At 32.9% G+C, this 23417-nt stretch overlaps 4 protein-coding genes across 6 annotated transcripts in view; 1 reads left to right on the forward strand and 3 right to left on the reverse strand.

The window, feature by feature from the left end:
* Nucleotides 755–6032, reverse strand: LOC105174166. 3 transcript variants are annotated; one of them, XM_011096171.2, is made up of 5 exons: nt 5923–6032; nt 4556–4725; nt 2409–3582; nt 1300–1421; nt 755–1201 (listed from the first exon to the last, which is right to left on the reverse strand). In XM_011096171.2, the coding sequence occupies exons 2-5, from the start codon at nt 4687–4689 to the stop codon at nt 1093–1095; spliced, it is 1539 nt and encodes a 512-aa protein (XP_011094473.1). In that variant the 5' UTR covers nt 4690–4725; nt 5923–6032; the 3' UTR covers nt 755–1092. The 3 variants fall into 3 exon arrangements, with proteins under 3 accessions (XP_011094473.1, XP_020553646.1, XP_011094474.1); XM_020697987.1 differs by lacking the exon at nt 5923–6032 and adding an exon at nt 5512–5849; XM_011096172.2 differs by lacking the exon at nt 5923–6032 and adding an exon at nt 4937–5134.
* On the forward strand, nt 8559–9972 carry LOC105174167. Its single transcript, XM_011096175.2, has 2 exons — nt 8559–8918; nt 9120–9972. Exons 1-2 carry the CDS (start codon nt 8726–8728, stop codon nt 9641–9643), a joined length of 717 nt encoding a protein of 238 aa, XP_011094477.1. The 5' UTR covers nt 8559–8725; the 3' UTR covers nt 9644–9972.
* On the reverse strand, nt 11174–16862 carry LOC105174168 (phosphoglucan phosphatase DSP4, amyloplastic). Its single transcript, XM_011096176.2, has 14 exons — nt 16619–16862; nt 16428–16497; nt 16250–16300; nt 15601–15700; nt 15307–15383; nt 15141–15217; nt 14907–14987; nt 14680–14812; nt 13937–13996; nt 13494–13550; nt 13090–13185; nt 12458–12517; nt 12016–12123; nt 11174–11455 (listed from the first exon to the last, which is right to left on the reverse strand). The coding sequence occupies exons 1-14, from the start codon at nt 16642–16644 to the stop codon at nt 11324–11326; spliced, it is 1128 nt and encodes a 375-aa protein (XP_011094478.1). The 5' UTR covers nt 16645–16862; the 3' UTR covers nt 11174–11323.
* LOC105174169 (SEC12-like protein 1) overlaps nt 22812–23417 on the reverse strand; it is a 5857-nt gene continuing 5251 nt past the window's right edge. Inside the window, exon 10 of the mRNA XM_020697583.1 lies at nt 22812–23347. Coding sequence (XP_020553242.1) covers nt 23122–23347 — 226 coding nt within the window. The 3' untranslated portion in view covers nt 22812–23121. The remainder of the gene's footprint in view (nt 23348–23417) is intronic.

Here is a 23417-nt window from a genome sequence, read left to right on the forward strand (position 1 = left end):
AAGAAGATATTGATAATTATACCAAATTTTAAGAGAGATCACTGTAATTTACCCTTAATTTTATTGAAAGTAACATACATTTATAAAATCAAGAAAAGCTTTGTTAGTACAATAATGTTTTTCCACTATCCAACGACCTTCTTTATGATATATCAAGAACAAAAAATTGCCTTGGCTACTATGAGCTTTCAACATATTAAATTGAAAGAAATTGATAGTTGAAGGATTGAATTATCAAGAAAATAACATTAATATTAAAGATCTGGTTTAATTGCATGGTTTGGAAAATAAATATTCTAAAAACATCAAAATAGGGTGTGTTTGTTTGCTTGAATTGGGGAAAATTGCAATTTTCGTCCTCTAACTTAAGAAAGATGGCAATTTTGGTAAGTTTGGTACAGGACTAAATTTCAAAATTTCGACCAAAATTGCCCAATTTCCAAAGCCACAAGACTAAACCACGAAAATTGCCAAAATTTCAAAATTACCAGACTATATAGTGAAAATCAATTCGTTCAGAATCAAAACTATCACCCCTAAATTACAATACGAAAATTATACTTTTCCCCTTGAATTAAAAGTTATAAAAGAAATTACACATTATCTAAAGTATTTTTCAAGGGCTTCTCTCTCTCTCTCTCTCAATTTTCTTTTTTTTTTTTTTATGTGTGAATATAAGCTCTCTAGGAAAAAAGAAAATCTCAACTTATTTTGAAGAATTAAAGAAACTCATTCAACTTATTTTGAGCTTATAAAACTTAACCAAAACACCTTCTACTCATAAATTCAACGACAAATTCATCCTCTGAAATGGATGAAACACAGTTCACCTGCAACATCACGCAGACGAAATACTTGGTTCTGCTTCAATCATCTCAGCAATACTACATTGCATTATACAGAAGGTTCTACTTCTAATCATACCGTATCAAGTCCTATTTCTCAGTTGGCGCATTGAAAGTCAATCTTCTAATTTTACGTTTGCAGAATATAAACCCAACCAAAATGGGGTCGCAAACTATAACTCGTGCAGAACAAGTTCATCAAAAATACAGGGATGAGCAAAAACGTAAAAGGAGAAAAGCAAGAACCTTACTCGGTCCAAAACTTCACAAAGGAAGAGATAATCGCCTTCACTAATGCCAGAAGTGGATTGCTTTCAGGTTGAGTGGATTTCTTTGATGCCCTTTCCCAAGTTTCACTGCCCACAAAAGCATGAAATGGGGTTTTGTCAGGGATGGACAAAGCTTTGCTTTAGGAACAATAGAGTGGCCAAGATGAACCATGAGGAATGCTTACAGATTGATTCTGTCTAGTGTGGAATTGGGTCCTTTGGGTGAACTGCTCTTTTCTTGATCACTGGATTTCCTTCCTACTGCACTGAGCCCCTCAGATATCAATGGTTGAGTAGAACTGCTGGCCTGTAGGATACATGACATACAAATTATAAAGAGAGACTATCTTAAGCAAGAGGCAACAACCACATGATGCATGCTAAAATAAAACAAAGAACAACAGACTGCCCATTCCAGTTACTTCATGGTATAAAAATCCTTTCACCAGTAATATATATATATATTCAATGATACAATTTGCACCAAACAAAGAATTAATTGGATTGAGTTTTCAATGTGATCACAATACTAGAAAAGAGAAACAAAGTAGACTTAGGCTCCTCTTTAACAAATTACTCACATGTAGTTTTCTGTAAACAACTATTAGCAACATATATGAATTCATTTTCCCATGAAAATTAAATAAACAACAAAGTGTATTGGGGAAAAACTTGAAGAGTCCTTGACTATCAAATATTAATATTGTAAATGCTTAGGAATGAGAATGCACTTGATTATATTACTTCCGTTTCGGGTTTCATTACTATCATATAAACAACAGGAGGCCCTTAAACCAATTTTGGGTATCAGTCTCCAAGTTCAAAAAGATATGGATTGTTTGAGGGGAGAGAGGGGGGAAAAAAGAGAGAACAACACAGGTTGATTCCTCAAAAGATACATCAAGCTCTTTATTTCCATCATCATCTACAAAGAAAAGTTTTGTCATGTTTTTCATATTTTCCAAATAGAACCAGCTTAGTATATCTGACTTGTTGCTCAGAGTTATATGAAAGTCATTTCATACAAAGACTGCCGAGAGTTCGACATGCTTTTGCATAACCAAGAGTGAATCAGAAGAAAAAAATTAGTGAATCTGAAAATTAATGCATTGTTCTTGAAGAATTGCAATAAAAGATACTGCTCTTACCCCTGGAGGAAAGGTCACAATAAATCAAAAACATTAAGAATATAAGAGGAAAAGTTAAAATTTCAAAAACATTAAAAATAAAATAGCAGTCTTAGACATGAAATAGTCTTCTATTTCACTTTTAGTTCCTTAGCCCACAAACTTACCTTAGTTCCATCCGGCAAGGAGTCCTTAGATTGAAGGTCAGTGACATCACCTACATCAAGCACACTTGGCTCAGAGGCTGTAGAATGTTTTGAACACTCCAGGGATGAGTCTTGAAGATTTAGCACCACTTTCTCATCCTTGAATTTGCCATTCAATTCCACGATTGGATCTGAAAGCTTTTCTTCATCGTTCTCATTGATAGGATCAGAAAAGCTCTGGACATATGAGATTCTTTCATCTTGGATCACCGTATCTGCTATTTTCCCAGTTGACTTGTGCAGGTTATCAGGTTCTCCATTTATGTCATGTATTGTCCTTGGAACAGGTCTTAATGGAAATGTCTCGACAACAACATCAGAGTTCATTTGAGATTTTACTGCATGTGATGCTTCCACATCTTGGGCTCCATATTTCTCTCCATCCAGAAACTCCATGACTGCAGACTCCTCATAAATTCTTTGCCCAAATTCTTTGGTTTTATCAACAGTTTGCTCATGCTCAATATGATGTTGCTCGCTGCCAATCCTCTGACTCCCCTGTCCATTAACTTCTTGGCCAGATAGGAGAGCACTGTCGTTATTGTGTTGGCAGTCAACATACTTTATGAGTGGTTCATCAGAGTGCGGGTTTTCTTCAGACATCTCAATGCCATTAACAATCTTCTCATTCTCAAACTCGTCAATCTTAGGTTGAGGTAATTGCTCCCTGAAGTTTGAAACCTCTTCCATGCTTGTATCTTGATAGTTAATAGGTTCATTATGATTTTTGGTTGTTCTATCAGAACCTCCATCTTTCTCAGCCACCTTGCTTCCTCCTTCAATTATTTGTTTATCATCCAACTCCGAGGGGTAAGATCCAGTGAACTGCACACTAGAACTAGAAATGTCCACTTCACTCATTATTTGATATTTATTGGGTAAAATATTTGTCACCATATGATTTCTCTCTGAATCCGACAAATCAATTTGAGGTTCCAGAGAAAGAGATCCTAGTGGATGTTGCTCCAGAAATGAAGAATGGTCATGTTTTTCTAAAGACACTTTAGGTGGAGCTAATACTCTATTTTCTTGAATAATCTCTCGAACAATCTCCCGCACTGTATAGAAAGAACCACCAACTTCTTTATGTGTAAGGTTGAGGGATGGAAAATTCCCATTGTTCGATTTCTGATATCTGAAAGCAATCAAAGTTAAGATCTCTAATTAAGATGCAAATGTATTGGCATATAGGAGAAAGAATAAGGGAATCATCCTGATTCTCGTTTCAATAAAAATGGAACAAGTCTCCCAAGTCTCACCAGATGCAGTATAGCTAAAAACTCTTCTGTAAATAAACTCGTGTTTCAAAAGTTCAGGCTACAGGTGATCTAACCATCGGTCAAGCACAGCTTCTTGAGCAGACTGTGAACTAGTATTTGACGTTTTCCAATTAATTTAATTTATATATTATCCTACACAGGTATAGCATTTAGTTTCATAATGGCATCCAAAAGGTGAGATAGAGAGAAGAAGCACGTCAGAATTGATAACCCAGTTAAGCAAAATGTACTAATTATTAGAAACTTGCTCCAAAAGGTTACTGGAAGTAATAGAAGCTTGCTTCCAGAAATTACTGTAATCTCGACCAGTTCATACTAGAAATAATAGGAAAGACAATAGTATATTTGATCACTAATATGAGATCCTTACTGGCTAAATGTAATATATGAACAAAACATTCAACACGAAATATCAAATAAGTTCCACATACTTTAAATTTTAAAGTATTCCCTGGAAAGGGGTTAAACAGAGCTCTGGTGTGCAATCGCTCATTCTTTTTGAAGACCAAGTATTTTATAAATACAGGAACCAACAGAGTCATACAGATCCCCGGACAAACAGTTTTTATCTGAAAGAGTTTGGTTACGAAAAATCATTGAAAGCAAAGTGTCACAGGCACTGGATCAAAAAGCATTCAAATCAGTAGGAACATTAATTTATTGCTTATCTGAACACATGAGAATTGGCAAGAGAAAAGGAGCAAAAGGAATAATTGGATAGTAACTGCTCCTCGATTTTCTGCTCTTATGATGACTACATAGTCAGAGTGCTCACAAGTTGTAAGGGAAGAAAAAGGAAGAGAAAGTATAGTAAAACTGTAAAATTACTTCTTTATGAAAGATTCAACCATCGCTTTCCTCTCTTCTTTTGAACGTCTAATCCTCGATTTCCTTCCCCCAGAGTCATTGCTGGTGGCAAGGGCAAATGCTTGTCCAACATAGCCACCCTTAATCGCATGCATGACTTATGTATAGAAAGCAGCGCCAATGATGGAAATCTAGAAGAAATAAAAAGAGAATATGAGATCAACATAAGCTAACCGGTGAGGGGCCTCTGGGTCTTCACAAACAGGCACGTTTTATATGCACATAAACATATTCTCACACATAAAAAACAGAATATTTTCTCAAATGTCATAGCATCGCAGAATGGCCATTTTAATAAATGCAGCAATGTAAAAGAAAAAAAGAGATTACGTATTTACTGACCAGATAAAGAACCCAAATCTTTTCCTGTGGATGCCTTGCGAGAAATATTGCAACAATCAGATAGCAGATATTTTTGTCACACAATGTTCAAGTTTTGCAAAAAATTCAGACCACAACCACCATAAAGATCTGCTACATTAGACCAAAACTTCTCCATACATCCAATGAACACTCACTTTGCAGACTTGTAAGATCACCAAATAATTCTTGTCGATGAATAAAGAAAATCAAACGTTAGTAACTTTTCAAACTCGGAATTATAAGAGCAGATAAACAGAGAATTGCACTGCATTGTCTTGGGAAAAAAAATTATATTTGAAGCACATTAACATTTGAAGTACTACAAGTTACCCTAAATTTTAGTGGCAGAAGCACATCAGTGGAGACTGCAATGACAAAATACGCACCTACCTCAAACCCCATAAACAAAATTTTCAAGAAAATAACAATTCATGGAGGTAGAACTATCCGAAAATGAAACAACAATTAGCTAACTTGATAAAACATCTGAAGAGTCATACACAAAGAGCAAAAATTCAAACAAACACTGAAAGTAAGAAAAAGAATAGACTAACAGAAACTTATGACCAAATCAAGTTAACAAGAATTTCAATGTTTTTTGCTCCTTTTCTTCTCCGCAACGTTCATTGCCACCTTTCTTCCCTCTTACTAAACTAACCATACAGAAAATGAAAATTAAAATCAACAAGAAAAGCTACTGCCATTACTAGCCGAAAAGAAGAAACCAATCAAGAAACAACCATTCTTAAAAAAACAACACAACAACTAAGAGCAAGAAATGCGTTAAACCCCAGCTCAAATTCCACGCCGCATCTCCAAACCCGTGAAAAAAATCACTCATACAAAGAACAAGAAATGCGTCAAACCGATGCTCAAAATTCCAAGCCACAACTTCAAAATATACGAAAAGAAAAAGAAGCCGGAATTTAAAAAAACTGAGAATTGAAAAGTTTGATAAAAGTTACCTGGGTTGAATGGATTATGCGGGAGAATTTGGGACAATGAACATGTGGAGTTTTGAGTATAAATAATATATAAACCCTACTGAGTGTGTGAGAGAAAAGTGGCCTTTATCAGTTATTTTCAAACTATTATTTAATCTAAGGATAATTACACAATTTATTGCTGTAATTACATGTAATTTTTCATAATTTATGAAATTATCTCAATTATATCGATATTTATTTTTATTAATAAATAAATTAAATTATAAATAGATAAAAATTTGTTGATATCAGCAAAAAGATTGAATGAAATTTATATTTACTTTTGATTTACTAACAGACTTATTATAGATTAAATAATTTTTTTCTAACCAAACAACAGGATAAGATTGACCTTCTTACACGCATAAGGTGGATTTTATTACAATAAATCTGTAAGTCGTAAATATGGATTTTCATTCAACTTTTTTGTTTGATGTCAGCAAATTCTGTGTATTTTACTAACAGATGAATCTATTTATTAGACGAAAACAAACAATAAAACTGCTAAATATAATTTCACAAATCATAAAATTTTTACATTTAATTACACTAAATCTTGAAAAAGGACGGTGTAATCATCCCTTAATATGATTGATGCATCTTTTCTTTATGGGATAATTACACTCCTCACCCCTAAGGATTAGTATAATTGCACGTAGTTCCCCTGTATTTTAAAAATTATATTTAGCACCCTTAAAATTTGCTTCCGTCTAACAAATAAGTCTCTCTGTTAATCAAAATTCACTAAATTTACTGATATTAATAGAAAAAACTGAATGGAAATTGATATTTACTCTCGATTGACTTCTTGCTGATTTATTGTAGGTCAAATATTTTTTTTGGACTAAACTACCTTTGTAATGGTGAAATATACCTCCTCACATGCATTAACGTGTGAAGACGTATGAGGGTAATTTGATTTTAAAAAGATTTATTTGACCTGCAAGATCAGTAATAAATTTATCAGGGTAAATATGGAATTTTTTTTTAATATTAGAAAATTCGATAAATTTTGTCTTACAGGAGAATTTATTTGTTAGATGGAAGTAAATCTCATAGATGCTACATGGAATTGTTGAAATCATAGAGAGTTTACGTGTAATTACACCAAATCTGAGAAGAGAGAAGTATAATTATCCCTTTCTTTATTACTGAGTGAGTAGGGAAGAGTGGCCAGTTGGGCATACTTGATGCGTGCGTTAAATTAAAAATATATATATTATATATTTGTAAAAAAATAAATTTATAAACAAATATTTAAAAAATAATAATAGAAACTAATGGATGGTTAATATCTTTTAAATGAAAATATACTTATAGGTTTATGAAATATATTTATGTAGAGAAAAATAAGAGTATTTCATACATTTACATAATCCATATCAAGTTAATTTCTCTAAGTGATCCCACTAATTAATAGTACTAGCAAACAAAGCACACTTGATGTGTATGCGTAATTTAAATTGTATTTATTTAATTAAATAAAAAGAAAAGGAAATAAAAATTGGAGAAAAGTAATGAAATATATTAATTTTAAATGCATATAATCTTGGTATTTAATTTCTGTATATTTGTTAATTAGTTTTTGCTCAAATAGAACTCAATCTTGGTTGTGTTAGAATTTAATTTCTAATAACATATTTTGCCCATTAAATAGCTTTTCAATTCTTTTATTTAGTTTAGGATAAAATACACTTTGTCCCCCTAATTATTTTCAATTTACCCCCTAAACTAACAAATATAACACTGAACCCCTAAAATTAAATTTGTGGACAATATTGCCCTTATCTTATATATTTGTATATTTAGTTCAAAAAATTTCTTTTTTCAAATAATTTCACATTTCGTGTTTAATTAAAATATAATCAGTGAATTAAATAGTCGAATTGTATTATATTCTACAGGTTCAAAGTTAAGTAATGAATGAGTATAATAACTACACAAAAAATCATAAAATGTTTTTATAAATTTAGTTATAAAATTAAGTTATTAACTATTTATTCTTTTAGATAAAAATAAGCAATTACATATTGATTTTTTATATATTTTCTTTAAAAAATATGATGAAATATATATTTATTTTTTTAAATTTATTAAATTTTTTATTAAGCATATATATTTTTTAATTTCTTTTGAAAAGCATATATGAGTTGTTGTGTATCTACTATATATATTAATTCATATTCCACTTCTAATATAAATTCTTCATTTATTAAAAAATTTAACTAGAAAATAATTTAATATGCAAAATACTATAATTGTCAAGGAATGAGGGGTATTTTTGCCCAATGTGCAAAATACCTAGTGTATCAAAATTTCGTGTTGCAAAATTTTGATTTATTCAATTTAATTTAAGGGTAAATTACAACAGGCTCATCCGATGTTTGTCATTATTACAAATACCTTTTATTGTTTGAAAAATTACAAATACTTTTTTGAATTATAAATGCCCTAACAAATACCCCTCATGACAGCTCATCGTACGAGAGTATTTATTAGAGTATTTATAATTTAAGAAAAATGTATTTATAATTTTTCAAGTATCGAAAAAGTATTTATAATTAAAACAAACTGCGGAAAACCTCCTTGTAATTTATCGAAAGAACCCTATATCAGTTCGTTCTTGCACCTCATTTCTCACCACCCATGAGGAAAAGAAGTTAGACAAATACCATCCACCCAACAAACTCCCATCACACACAGAGAGTCATGAAAGATGAATGTGTAGAAGAAAAAAGTGAAGGGACAGCTCTTGGCTTCTGGCTTAAAATAAACTGAGAACATGAAGTGCTTATCTCTCTCAAATTCTGCACTTTCATGTGGTTGGAAGAAGAAGAATTCATCTCCACAGAGCTTATTCAATTGGGATTTTGGAAGAAGCAGAAGCACACAGCCAGATACTTCTAATAATCAGTATTACGACGATATCGATCTCCCATTTCCTCCTTCTCTTGTTGGCAAAACCTTCTTGCAAGGTACAACATTCTCTTCATTTTCATTGGTTTGCAGTTTCCATTGAACTACGTTGACACCCTCTGAGATTAGGTCTGAATACGGTGACACCTGCCGCCCGTTGCAAAATTAGAGGCGGCCGGGCGGATCTTGGGTCCTGTTTGGAGTACGAGTAGGAGCTAAAAAATGCATGATGATCCTTATTTCTTGATGATCTTGATCAGGCAGGGAACTCAAGTGTTGCTATAAGGCGAGTACAGATGGATTCTCAGCCACAGATTTCCACAACAAATGTGACTTCAAGGGACCATGTGTCATAATTGGCTACACAAACAAGTCCCTCAAATTTGGTGCGTTCAACCCGGAGGGCTACAGAAGCACGGACGACTACTACGACACGTTTGATGCGTTCCTCTTCTACTGGCCAGACGATGACAACGAAAACGGCCCTATAGTCTTGCCGAAAGTAGGGGGGAGTGGTGCAGCACTCTTCGACTATGCACGTGGGGGGCCGCAGTTTGGGGCCGATGGGTTGCTGATTGGGCCGCCGTTGGCGCCGGTGATGGGGGGATTTGCAGGGCCAGATACAAATTCAGGGGTTGGTGACTTGAGGCAAGCTAAGTCTAGGCTGGGGCTGTCTTATGCTAAAAGGCCTGATGGGAAGGAGTCTGTGTTTGGGGATGAGTCAAAGGCCACTCTTGATGAAGTTGTGGTCTTTTGTAGTCCTCAAATTGCAAGCTTGTATTGAGTTATGATGAAAACTTGTGCTATTTTTAGAATGGGTGTCTAAGTTTTGGCCTTGTAAGCAGGCTTCATATGTGAATGAGAAGAAAGGTCAGTTCTTAGTGCAAGTTTCAGGTGGAAGACAATAGGCAAAGGAATGCTATTTGATGTGATTGAGGAAGTTTTCTATTGCTGTTAAATGTTCGGTATGAGCTGTAGCTACTAGCTGACATGGTCTGGTTTTTAGCTCAACATTGTGAACAATATCGTATAAGCGATAACCTGAGCTTTTTTGAGGTTTAGTGTAACTGTATACCTTTTATGGTTTGGAAAATTATATTTTTGTACCCTTGACATTTGTTTATGTTTAACAAATGGATCACTTCGTTAGTCAAGATTCACTGAACTTGTTGATATTAATAAAAGAAATTGAATGAAAATCCATGTTTCCTCCCGATTGATTTATTACCGACTTATTATAAAAGATGAAGATATACCTTCTGGCATACATTAGCGTGTGAAAACGTATTTCATATAAATAGGTTTGAAATATTGTATATAGCAAGACTGTCATTAAAATATGATATATATAGCATTATGTAATTTAGAATTTACAAAAAGATTATTGGATTTATAAATTTTCGTGCATAGCACGGAGTTCATGCTAGTGCCAACAAATAAGAAAACGTCCAAGCTTTTCATAAAAGTTCAATAAATCAACGCGTTGAGTGAAGAACATGGAAAATTTTATTATGTGATGATAATTTCAACACGTGGACACTAAGAAAGGACTAATTTGAACTATTTATAAACCTAAGAGACTAAAGTGAGAAAATAAAATTTAAATTAACCATTTTGCCCTCCATAAAATCTATTTCCAGGCCATTTTTCACAGAAAAATGGTTTGAGGGACCAATCTGAAACAAAAATTAAATTTTAAGAATGCTAAAGTCAAAAAATGAACTTGAGGGACTAAATTGATTCTAAATGAAAACTTAAGGGGCTAAGTATAACATTTACCCTAAAAAACTTCATGTCAATATTCCTCTAATTGATGCACTTTTGCAGATATTATGCTACACACAATTCTTGAAGGTGGTGATTTCAAACAATAGAAAGTGGGAAGGAGGTGAAACAACGAAGCTTGATGAAAAATGTTCGGTGATTCTCCAAAACAAGCTACCACTCAAGCTCAAGGATCCAGAGAATTTTTCTATTCCTTGTACCGTAGGAAATATTGATTTTCATAAAGTTCTATGTGATCTAGGTGTTAACATTAATTTGATACCATATTCTATTTTTGAAAAACTTGAAATACATGAGCTTACTCCCACACTATTCATCACAACACCTAATCATCGTCCACATCATCTATTCTACACATCACCGTCGAAAGATTGAACAACATTTTAGTTTTGTTTGGTTAATTTATTTAGTTTCGAAGAAAAAAACTTTTTTAAATTCATTATCTTTAACGTACTTAAGATGATAATAAATATTCCGGGTCAATATTCCATAAAATATAGCTCCATGATACAATAATTTAAAAAGAAGGTAAAAAATTTTCGATCTATATAATCACCTTTATTAATTAATAAGAAGCATGTGTTCTTTATTGCTTATAATACAGGTGCCTGTATTCTGGCCTAAACATGCCTATACAACTTTATATCTATAATGACAAGAAAAACTCATTCCCACACAACTAATCCTCGTCCGGACATGCCTCCAGAAACTGTGTAATTATGAGGCGTTCGTTGGTCGAAAGATCAGGGTCGTCGCCTATTAATCTTGTCCAAATTGCAGCACTGATGCTGCTAGGGTCATCGTCGATAACCTGCATGGAAATGGACAACCAAAGCTAGCTGTGAAAAACTGGGGTAAATCTTCCATTGTCGTTACCAATTTAAGGACGCTCTGGTTATGATAGGGTTGTGCAGTAGAGCTACCGGACCGGTGATTACGAACCTAAAAGCTTGAGAAGCCAATGATAGAATTGTTTGAAGAAAGAACAAATATATTCGTTGTCAAATAATAGAAAAGAGTCATCACATTCTTTGAAAGACACTGTATATTTTCATTTTGCCTTTAAAAATATCGTCTTCCAAGAGAAGGCGCAACATAGTAAATGCACCTCGCGTGAAAGGATAATTCCACAACCATCCCTGAAGTTTGGACATATTACAAAAGAACACCTCAACTTGAAAAATTACACAATCAATACCTCCGCGCATGTTTCCATTGGTCAAATCCTTGAGATAAAAGAAAATTGCAGGGGGTCTAGTGTAATTTTTCAAAGTAAAGAGGCTTTTTCATAATATGCCTAAAATACAGGGAATGTCACGGTAATTCTTCTTAATACAAATAGGAACGAGAAAATATTAAGGGAAGATGTACCTTTACGTAGTTGTTGACATGGCCATCTTTGTTCGGACCCGTGATGAGTTCGTATTCATTGCAGACCCATTTGCCGTCCACAATGTACTTGTACTCATACTGTCCTTCCTGTACAAGAACAAGAGGTAGCAATTATAAATCTCCAGTTCACGTTGGTAGAAGAAACATAGTCTTGAAGAATCTAACTCGAAAGTTAGGCCACCAAACAACCCTTCTCAGAGATGCATACGAGTCCGATCAATTCAAATAAGACAAAATTACATATTTGAAGTCATTTGAGGGTATTAGCAGATAAAATCGTTATGTAATAAACAATATCAAACAAACAGAAAAAAGACATTGTGATCATAAAATGATTTCAACTTGTTTGTGGGCTTTTCGGAAGTAAACTATGTTGCATGATGTGGTTCTCCAAACCTGAAACGAGGATAAATACACTTACCGGCAATTCTCGGTGAAGAAACCAAAATCCTTGATCTTTGTCATATGACAAAGGTATTCTCTGTTAAGAATTTACAGGGCACATGATTTAGCAAATACAATACTCAAAAGGCGCCTGAAAATAACTAACGTGGAAATTACGAAGTTAAAGCATTCCAAGCATACATAAAGTTGTTGTCTGCATTGAAGGATTTAAAACTAAGGATGTCAAATCCTTTAACCTTGTTTGGGTAGCTACATGTTGCAAAGCATTTTAAATCCTTGAACTCGTATTTTGAACTATATTTTAAGGCATTGTAATGAATTTCAATCCCTACAGTATGCAGTCATTTGAAATCTTTTTTCCAGATCCTTTCATCCAAATGTAGCATAAGGGTTTCTTTTCTTTTTTTACGTATCTCAAACACAAAATCTAGGGGCTTCATCCTAGACATAGCTCTAAATCTTCAGTCATTACAAAATGCACATTGTCCCAAGTGAAAAGATCAGCCAACTTATCATTTCCCAACAGCAAAAAATTGATATATCTATCAAGTAGGGTAAAAATCAGGAAATATCAACTCTCAGAGTTTCCAGGATCAACATTGGAAAACCAGGTTTCTCGACTATCCAGATTCGAGAGAAGATTATTACCTGACCCCATCCGACGTCCAGTCCAGAAATTTCTACTGTAGAACAATCAACACCTCGCCATTTGAATGTCACAGGTTTCTTCTTAAGGCCTGTAAGCTTTAAAAAGAAGGAAACTTCATCAAAGAATTACAAAGAGGTTTAGTACTTTCCAGATGCTTTTGCAAATGTTAAAACACCAAACAGATGCTTAAGGTTAGCACGGTAGTCCCGAGTGTGATATCACAGGTAAATCATGAACAAACAGTGCCTAGTTGCATTAGGAGAAGAAGGAAATAGAGCAGGCAAGGAGAAGCTACAAGAGCTATCATGCTAAATTTCACTTGCCGTTGTTAAAACAAAACCACTTGTTTCTTCTTTGAACAGTAGTAGAATACCATTAGTGGACGAGAGAAACGAGTACTCACAATATCAGCAGTTGCGCTTTTTATAGCATCTAACTTTGGAAAGCATGACCGCTTGCTCTGCAAACAGACAGAATAAAGATAAGTTTGTGTTTTTAGAGTGTTTTATATGTTTGGTTTTGTATTTTTTACTTGTGTAAGATAAATAAAGATACATTGAACTGTCAATAGACATTGGCAAACATTCATTTATTGTCTTTCGGATAGTAACAAATTGGAAACAAAGACGCCTGAGATAGTTATTGATCTTGAAAAAATCCGTTGGACATAACAAGAAACTTATCGCTTGTAAGAATAAGGAATTGTAAGCGCAGTTAATGAAGTTAGAGAACTTAACTATGCAAAAACCAAAAATTTAGGAGGTAGAAGTGAACAAAATGCTTTGCTAGAAAACAGAAAATGTAACATCAACTAAAGTAGACGGAAACAGCATAAGAAAGAATTACCATGAGCAGTTTATGTGCTTCGCTGAGCTTATAGCCTTGAACCCAAAACATGTATGCAAGCTACAATTTGGAACACCACTTAGTTACATTCTTGCTGTAAAAGTTGTACCGCAACATATATTAAGCAATACACTTAAACACCAAAGTATTCTCTACATGATTACGATCTCTTAAGGCTCTTACATGCCGTTATCCTGTCAAGATTTGGTCATAAAAACAACTCAACATTATCATTCTCATGGATTAAAAGTTCAAATTACTCCATATCGATCATCAACAAGTTGCATTTTGGATTGGTTATCATTGTATATGCACATATGTACATATATATATATATATATGGATATACTGTTGTTGAGGTTTAGTAAATAGATAAGTAAAATATAATAGTACATAATCAATTTTTGCCATGAAAAATTAGATAAAATGTATTTATGTTGAAATTTATAATATATGTATCAAATCATACTTAAGTTGTATGTATTTATACTCGGCAACATGAATACATAGTTTGATGTTAAATTCTTTACTTCTTTTAAATAATTTATGCACATAGGAGAAGCCTTTTGATTTAAATGTAACTCCAGCACAGTTCATGCATGAACAGAAATTATCAATCCAGTGTGCAATGGCCTTTACGGCAGAATGTGTTCTATACCAAATAGAGAAAAAAGATCACATGAAAGAAAATTCAATAAATAAGGAAAAGAGAACAAGAAAATCTAAAGGTTTGAAATGCATACTGCAGTTGCTGGAGCTCTTCCAAGACCGGCGGTGCAATGTATATAGGTCACACCTCCATTCCGGTTAATGGCCTTGTACAGTTTACTTACCACTGCCGGAAGCCGCATTCTCAGATCAAATGCATCAAAATCCCTGCTTCAGAAATACATTAATGCTACATTTGGTAGGAAGGATATGGATGAAGAATTTGCAGAAAAGCAGTAGCTGAAAAATCTCTGTCACCAACCTAATTTCGGCTCGGAGGTGTTGAATGTCGCCAGAGCTGTTGGCATATTGTCGAATGGCAGCAATATCAACCCCAAAATATCTAAAGAACTGTGTTTAAGGACCAAAACAAAGTTCATTGCATTCTCCACCCCATGAGCCTACCAGGTACATAGCAGAATAGCTGGCTGAAAAATCAATGGATTCAAGCAGATTTAAATGAAAACAAGTTATTAAAACCAAAGTATTTGGATACTCAAGATCTGAATCTTGTTGCAAGCAAAATATAGTTTTCACTCCAATATCACGAAGCTTGTCGACATCAGCCGGAGTCTGTCGCAAGTCCAAGTAAAAATTTAGTAGACAGTAAGAATATACAACTTTTCCTACATTAGGAATTTAGGATTGCGAATGCTTATCACCTGTAGGCATGAACCGACAATCAAGTCCGGAAGAATGAAGTTGTAGTTCATTCCAAGTTCATGCCGATATGTTAAGACTACGTCCAAGTACAATTAAAGAGGTACAGTCAGCCAAATCATGATTGTAAAAAGAACAATAAGCAAAAAGTCTCGAGAACATTTGTTAACACAACAATTGATAAGTAGGCTAAAGTGCATGATACAATTATAGATACTACGCCACCTTCGAAGCACCAATATCTCACGAAATACATCCTGTTAAAAAACCTATTGGTAGATAAATGATGCACGTACCCGCTCCCATAGCTACCGTCATGTCTTGACTGTATGTTTCAGATTTCTCTTCCGCTTTGGAAGTCTCATTTTCCGTACTGGGAGCAGAGCCCGGTACTGCCTAAAAATTTATTCGCCAAGAAAAAAAGAAAAACATTCAGCCAGGTAAACATTTCCAGGACGGAAAAAGCACAGCAGCATCTCACTATAACAAAAGATCTTCTAAGATGCAAACTAAGAACTAGAAATAGATATATCGTAATCCAGTAATCTTCTAAGCCGACCAAAACTCAATCGAAGTCGATAAAAGCAAGGGAAAAAGCAAGAGAAAAACAAAAAAGGAAAGGAAAGGATGCTATCATTTCAAGTCAAAACAGAACTATTCAGCTAAAAAAGTGAAACACTTTCAAACTAATTGAGTACGGAACAAAGCAGATTTCAGATGTGCTTACAAACAGGAAAAAAAAAAGAGGCAAAAAAGATTCAATCAAACACATCATTTTCCAATACTCCTGGAACTTACTCAAACCAAACACACCTCACCAAAGAACAGAAAAACGAAAATCAATGAACACAGAATCCAACCATATCATTTCCACAAAGGAGCAAATCCCACAAAGTAAAATCACTCACAAAAAGTTCCATTTCCGCAAAATGCCACAGATCTTACCTTAGCAACAACGATGCGGGTTTGAGGTAAATCATTGCCTTTTACCATTCCCTGAATCAAAACGATCAGAAAAGAAACATTACAGGTAAATCACACGCATCAGCATTAACTGTTTTTTTTTTTCAACAAGATCGGCATTGACCGTTACAACAACAGAAAAGAATTCCCCCTTTTTTACCAATAAAGTTACAGCGCATGGAAGCTTTCCAGACTGGCTTTTCAAGCTCTGCAGAGGCAAAGCCGAGGATCTGGCAAGAAAATGAAAACCCACCAAAAGATAATAATATACAATCTACTCAGAGAAGAAATAGATAGCACCCAGTAATGTTTACGAAATAATTATGAATAAAAAAAGAAAAAACAAAAAACCTCGGAAGATTCTGAAGGCAATTCATCTGGAACAGAGGGTGCAGGGCGCTCAGTGGAGCAAAAAATCCAAGATTTGCTGATATCTCACTCGTGAGTTCAGTTTGTGATGGTACGAGATATTTTTGATCTTATTTATATTGCCTGTCACGTGTTGCTGAAATCAACATGATTTAGTTCGAAATTTTTATTCTTATTATGGATTGGAGATCATTTTATAAAGAGCGTTCTCGTTTTATCATCGCAGGAAAAAAGGAAGAAAAAAATGTTTGTTTATATGATTTTTCTTATCTCATCTCATCCGTGAAATATTTTTCTGATTTTGATGCAAGCGACATTCGATCGGTGTTCTTTTACGTGAGGTATTATTTATTTTAATTTTATATAAATTTTACAAATTTGTTTTAACAAAACGTATAACTCAAAAGAAAAATACTAGAGATTTATAAGTCGCTCAAACTTCTCGTCTGTAATCGATATGAAACGCATACTTACATCATTAGCCTCTAAATGAGAGGCTTGAGACGGACACAAGACCTCATTCCCACATACCATATCAAATAAATGCGGTTCGCGACTTGATCCGTATCTCATTATGCAAGGTACTGCCTCTCTCTAACTTCGTGTATGCCTCACGATTTTATCCTAATAAAAACATCTCGTTAAAAAAAGAAAGACTTGAAACTTATAAGTCATTCAAACTCCTTAATTGAATGATTACGTCAAATTGAATACATGATTGTCAACAAAAATTGTTTAAAAACATATTCATTACCTAATAAGAAAAAATATATCATATCAACTCTAAATATATATTTATTATTTAAGTTATTTTACATATTATATTAATTATTAGTATTATTATTGCACTTTATTTTACATCCAATCACAAAATCTAAGCCTAAAGTTTCTTGAATTCCAGAATGTATGGAATTGATGAAAAATATTGCAACAAATAGTATAAAGTAAAGAAATAAAGTTTTCAATTTTATATATTACTTTTAAATAGCAGTTGAGGTATAATGTTAAAATTATTATTTTAAATAATCGTAATCTCCCTTTATTCTAAATAGTGTTATTATTATTTTTGAATGTTTTAAAATAAAATTTTATTTCTTACGATACCAAAAAAAGATCCCACGATCTTCAAAATAATAACAAATAATATTATTTACTATCGTCATACAAAATTAATGTAAACGTCAAAATTCAACCACAATTAATAAATATTTACTATATTTTTAGCTGTGATCAATATATTTGTTGTAATATTTAACTATGATTAATATTTTAACATTACATGCAAAACTAGCGGAGTAAAGCATTTCGCAACTTCAACTTTACTATTACGGCAACGCCTTATTAGCAACAACACTAATTTTGACCCATTATTTTAACGAACAATAACGTAAAAGTAGGGGTCAAAACATACACATTTACATCGACACGTCTTGATATTAGATTAAAATTTACAAATACTCAACATATTTTATAGAATTATAGCTACACCCCCTGAGAAGTGTTACCGTAACATTTTTCAGGAAGTGCTTATGTAAGTTTTGCCCGTAAATGAGGTGTGCAGTTATAAATACAACTATAATATTAAGGGGTGTGACTGTAATTTATTTTGATCTAACCTCAGAGGATGTGAATATAATTTACTATAATTTTTAGTATATTTATTTAATAAAATAAATAACTGATCAAAGTTGATAAAAAAATAATTATTAATTTTAAAATGTGATTAAATAAAAACTTATTGAGAAATCCAATTGGTTAAATAATGGTCATTTTGTGAAAAAATAAATGTATCCCAAAGCATTTAAGTTCATACATATTTTATTAATCAAGATAGTTACTCTATAGATCGGGTTTGTTCTGACCTAAATTGAACGAAAACCTTTATTCTTGTAAGACCATGTTTGGTACTACAAATTCCTCATTACAGTGAAAAATAATGTATGAATCAATTAAAGTGTAAAAGAAATACTTAGACTGATATTTTAAAACCATTATCTTGAAAGGAGAATATTTGTTTGCAATAAGCAAATATATTAAATAAATTCAACAACTAAGCAAATTCCTCTTTACATAATTAAATAATATATTGCATGGATTAAAGTGGAGAATACTTATCACACAAACACACCTTTGCTTTGAGAGGGAGAGTTTTAATACTTAATTTTTTTAAAAAAGTGGGTAAATGATTGAAATGTAAAAGTTGGGAGTGCCCTAAATTAATAATTATAAGGAGAAAAAAGATGGAGATAAGTGTTTGGTAATTGAATTGGATAAGCTATCGGGTTACTGGACCACTGGTCTGATCGGTCAGACCGAATTTAAAAACTGATTAATTTGAAATATATTATATATATGTATATATATTTGTCACATATCAATACATTATAGATTAATTTATTAAACGCATTGGTTGTTAGATGTAGCTTATTATCTCACATTAAAAAAGCTTAAGCCAAATTTAAATACTTTAGACTATAAATATGAAAAGTTTAAGTCAGACTTATTATCTTATATTGAAAAAGCATAAGTCGAAATTTAAACACTTTAGACTATATATATATGAAAAGTTTAAGCGCAAGTTATTATCCCGTATTGAAAAAGCATAAATAAAAACTTAAACTCTTTAGACTATAATATTAAAAAGCTTAAGTTAAATTTATCATACCACATTGAAAAAATATTAAGCAAAATTTAAATATTTAAGACTATAAATATAAAAAAGCTTGAGTCAATAGTTCCTCATTGAAAAAGTAAAAGCCAAAACTTAAACACTTTAGATTATAAATATAGGAAAATTTAAGCAAAGATTATTATCCCATATCGAAAAAGTATAAGTCAAACTTAAATCATTTTGGCTATAAATATTGAAAAGCTTAAGCCCTAATAAATTATATTTAACTAGACAATGTTTTTTTATTCCAAAAATTGGTCATAATCTGTTTTTAATCGATTACCAGGTTATCAACTTTTACTGATTTTGGTTGGTTCTCACTGGTTTTGACCATATTGGTTTTGGAGGTATGAATCGACCCGACATATGGCCTGTTCCCGATTAAACCGGTCAGACTGATCGGTCCGATCCAATTCTAAAAATAGTGTTATTGGGATGAAAAATTTTGAAATATATAGAAATAGTTAGGACAAAAAGCCCATAAAAAATTCACATTACTTAAAGAAAAATAGCGTAAGTCGTAAATAATACATTCTCACCAACTTATAGCTTTTAGCTTATTTAAGCTTAAGTTAGTATAAGCATAAGTAAAAGTTGTATTTTTAAATACTTTTATTTAACTTAATTTAAGCTATAAATTAAAAAGTAGTTAATTTAAGTTTAATTAAAACAGCCACAATCAATTTCAACAACTCAGCAAATTCTCCTTTATAATAAACAATACGTGAATGCATTCTCAACCCACAAACAGTTGTTTTTTATTTGAAACTTTCTTCACTTTTTTTCTTTATTTGCTTGATAATATTCATTGGATGGATAAAAGAGTTATTGGCCCAAGTGTTTGTCTTTGTGTTAAAAGTTATATAATTTATAATAATTATACAACTCAAATCTTTATGTACTACATTGTAAGTCTAATATTAATTTTGGGCCAAACACCTTTATTGTTCAGGAGCACATGAATTAGTCTGAAAAGGCCCGGTCTAAGACCAACTCAATACTATTTATGATCGACTTTTGATCTTTAATAAGCTCAGTTGCCCGACACATGGACCAACTTAATTGAGGCCAAGTTTAGGACCAATCCAGAACGGTTGGGCCTTTTTTATTTTTATGAAATTCAGATATATTTTGAAAAATTATTTAAATTTATGATTTTTTTAAATAAATTAATTAATAAATTAAATCAAACAAAAATTTATAAATAGAAAAAAGAGTAGTTAAAGCTACATAACTTAAATAATAATTTGACTAACAAGCTTATAATAATAAACTTAGATAATAAAAAACTTAACATAAATAAAGAGTATTAATGAATTAATGTACTGAAAATATAAAAGTTTTAGAGTTTCAAAATTTTTAAAAACCTATTAGTATTGTTAACATAGAAAAATAAAATAAAAATTACATATCGTTCATTATTAAAAAACTAAAATAAATTACATCTCGGTGGTTTAGGATCATAGTTCCGTTGTGTATTACTGACAGATTTGGATTTGATCTTGTCATAGTTGGCTATTTGGAGAGGGTTTTGTTGAGAAGGAGAAAGTGGAGGATTGTCATGCTTATGTAGTGTAGCACATATATTCATTTATGCGGACAATATGTATATGAATGAAAAAGCCAAACATTGATTTGGTGTGATATTGATGATGTAGTCCAACGAAATTTATGGAAGCCTTTCAAGTTCCCATGACATAAAGGCACCCATTAAGCCCTCCTCCTTGAAAGCACCTTCATAAAAAGTCCTGCTCCGTATAAGGACGAAGTAAGCTCTTCTTTTTCTATGCATGCTTATGCTACTAACGTTCTTTGCAGGAATTCGAAAAAAAAAAGCTCATTTTTCAAACCTCGCCTCTAAAGACATCTACTCTAATAAGTGTCGAAATCTCCACTTATTAGAGTGGGGAACTATTGATGTGCATAAAAATAAGTTGGCTCAAAGAAGCCCAAGCGATCCAAAAAGGAGAAAGAAACGAGAGGCCAAAAGGACCTGATAGGCGGCCCTGACGAGTGTCCCTAAAAAACAATTGGCAAAGGGGGGAGGCCTAGGACATGGCCCAACTTTGATCATAACCAAAGCTCGCCAAAACATTCGGCTTAAAAGGCCCACACATGTGGCAGCCCACTCTCCCATGTGGCACCTCATTAGCTCAAAGGTCAACACGTACCCTGAAACCACATCAGCCCTAGCAAGAAGGACGTCCCTGACGGCTATGATTCCTTGCAAAAGAGGGAGTCCCCCTAAAGCCTTAGACTCCTTGGCGGCTAGAGCTCTCTAGGGGTTAAGAATCCTTGTTAATGAAGGATCTTCCTCAACTTGGAGTTAAGCATTCAAAACCACACCTAACAGAAGAAAAAGACAAATTATGGCTTATCCAAACAACCTTTATCGGTTTCTCCCTGAGAATGAAGGAAACATGTAGAAACCCATTGCAAAGGGACACCCCCCTATAAATACAAGTTTACTCCTCCATACGGGGGACACCTTCCTGACACATTTCTCACACTCTGAACGACCCTCACACCTCTCTTACTCTCTAAACCATCGCTCTCATTCTTTAAACATTCTCTAAGCACTCTACAAACACATTATCAAGTATTTTTACACTTTTCACCGACTTTATTCACCATATCTCAATTTTCAATCATACTTATTTACTATTTGGCTTTATTCAATTTCATTCCAATTCTGACTTGGGCGTCGAAGTGCTAACGCCTTTTTTGCAGATTCCCCCTTCAGGATTCGCTTCACTTCGGCCCAAGCTTCGAATGATAATCCATATCCATTGGATTTTTTGAAAGCATCAAATTTGAATATTAAAAAACTTTCATTGCCTACTTTTAAGGTAAACTAATTATGTGTATTTTTTAAGCCATATTTGATTAAAAATATAGATGTAATATATACTTATTTTATATTTTATCTTAATATTATTCGTATTGTATATTTTAATTTATGAAAAATTAAGAATATATATAATGAAAATATATTTGATATGTAACCATATTAGTGTAGTATCGTATTCTAATTGTTTTTATTTTTTGTATCATGGTGTCCGTGACCATTTATTATAGCTTAAACGCCATGAGTTCATTTTAGCTCAAGAATAAAGCCTTTGTTACAACATTAGCCCAAGTGGCAATGTTGCAGTAAATGTCCCATGCGGTGAGTCTTGAGCTTATATTAATCATAACATGCAACACAACTATAGTGTTTTAGGTAATCTATGGTGTTCACATTCCGAAATATTAATGAGTTTGGAGTTTATAAATGATTTTTTAGTTTAGTGCTTAAAATTGATATCTCGTTAATAAATTTAAAATTATGAGTTCAAACAATATTGGACATGTAAATGTTTGTCTCACTTTATGTAAATTTATCATAATTTATTTCATAGTTCTTAGTCATATTAATGTACTGATTGAACTAATATATTGTTCAGTTGCTCTTATGTAATCATGTAATTATCGCTTTTATAAAAAAACATGAAATAAACTGAGTTTGGCGCCTCCAAATTCACTACAACTTTGCATAAGTTCAACACAATCTAATTTCATGGTTGCTTGTCAGAATCCTTCATGACAGCAAGACAATACAAAGAACAAAGAAAGTTGAACAACAAATCTGACCACTAAATAAATATGAGGGGAAGAAGAAATTCTAGTATCAGTACAAAAATTTCACTTGGAAAATACATAAACCTTATTTTCTGCCAGAGAACAGAGCTAAAATAAGGTTCAGTGCATCGGAATCACTCTCTTCTTGTTCCTTCCTGCACTTGTAGAGAATGAAGTTGGATTGACCAGAAAATTAGAGGTCCACAGGCTCCCACACATTTTGGTCAGATTTTAAATCCCCCAGAATAGTTTCAATGTCAGGTGTTAAGGATGGATCTTTTGCAACTGGAAAGTTCCAGAATGAATCGGAATTCTCAAAGAATATGTAAAACGCAACGATTGATGCCAAAAACAGCCCCAAGAGTAGCAAATAGATTTGCCATTCTGCAAGCGTAAGCAAAAGAGAGTAGATCAAATGTTAGTTGAGATTCAATAAACAGAAAAGGGCGGGGGGGGAGGGTTGAGAGATGGATAAAGAGTCCAATCAGC

This window comes from Sesamum indicum, linkage group LG11 (genome assembly GCF_000512975.1).
Source record: "Sesamum indicum cultivar Zhongzhi No. 13 linkage group LG11, S_indicum_v1.0, whole genome shotgun sequence".
Taxonomy (NCBI): Eukaryota; Viridiplantae; Streptophyta; class Magnoliopsida; order Lamiales; family Pedaliaceae; genus Sesamum; species Sesamum indicum.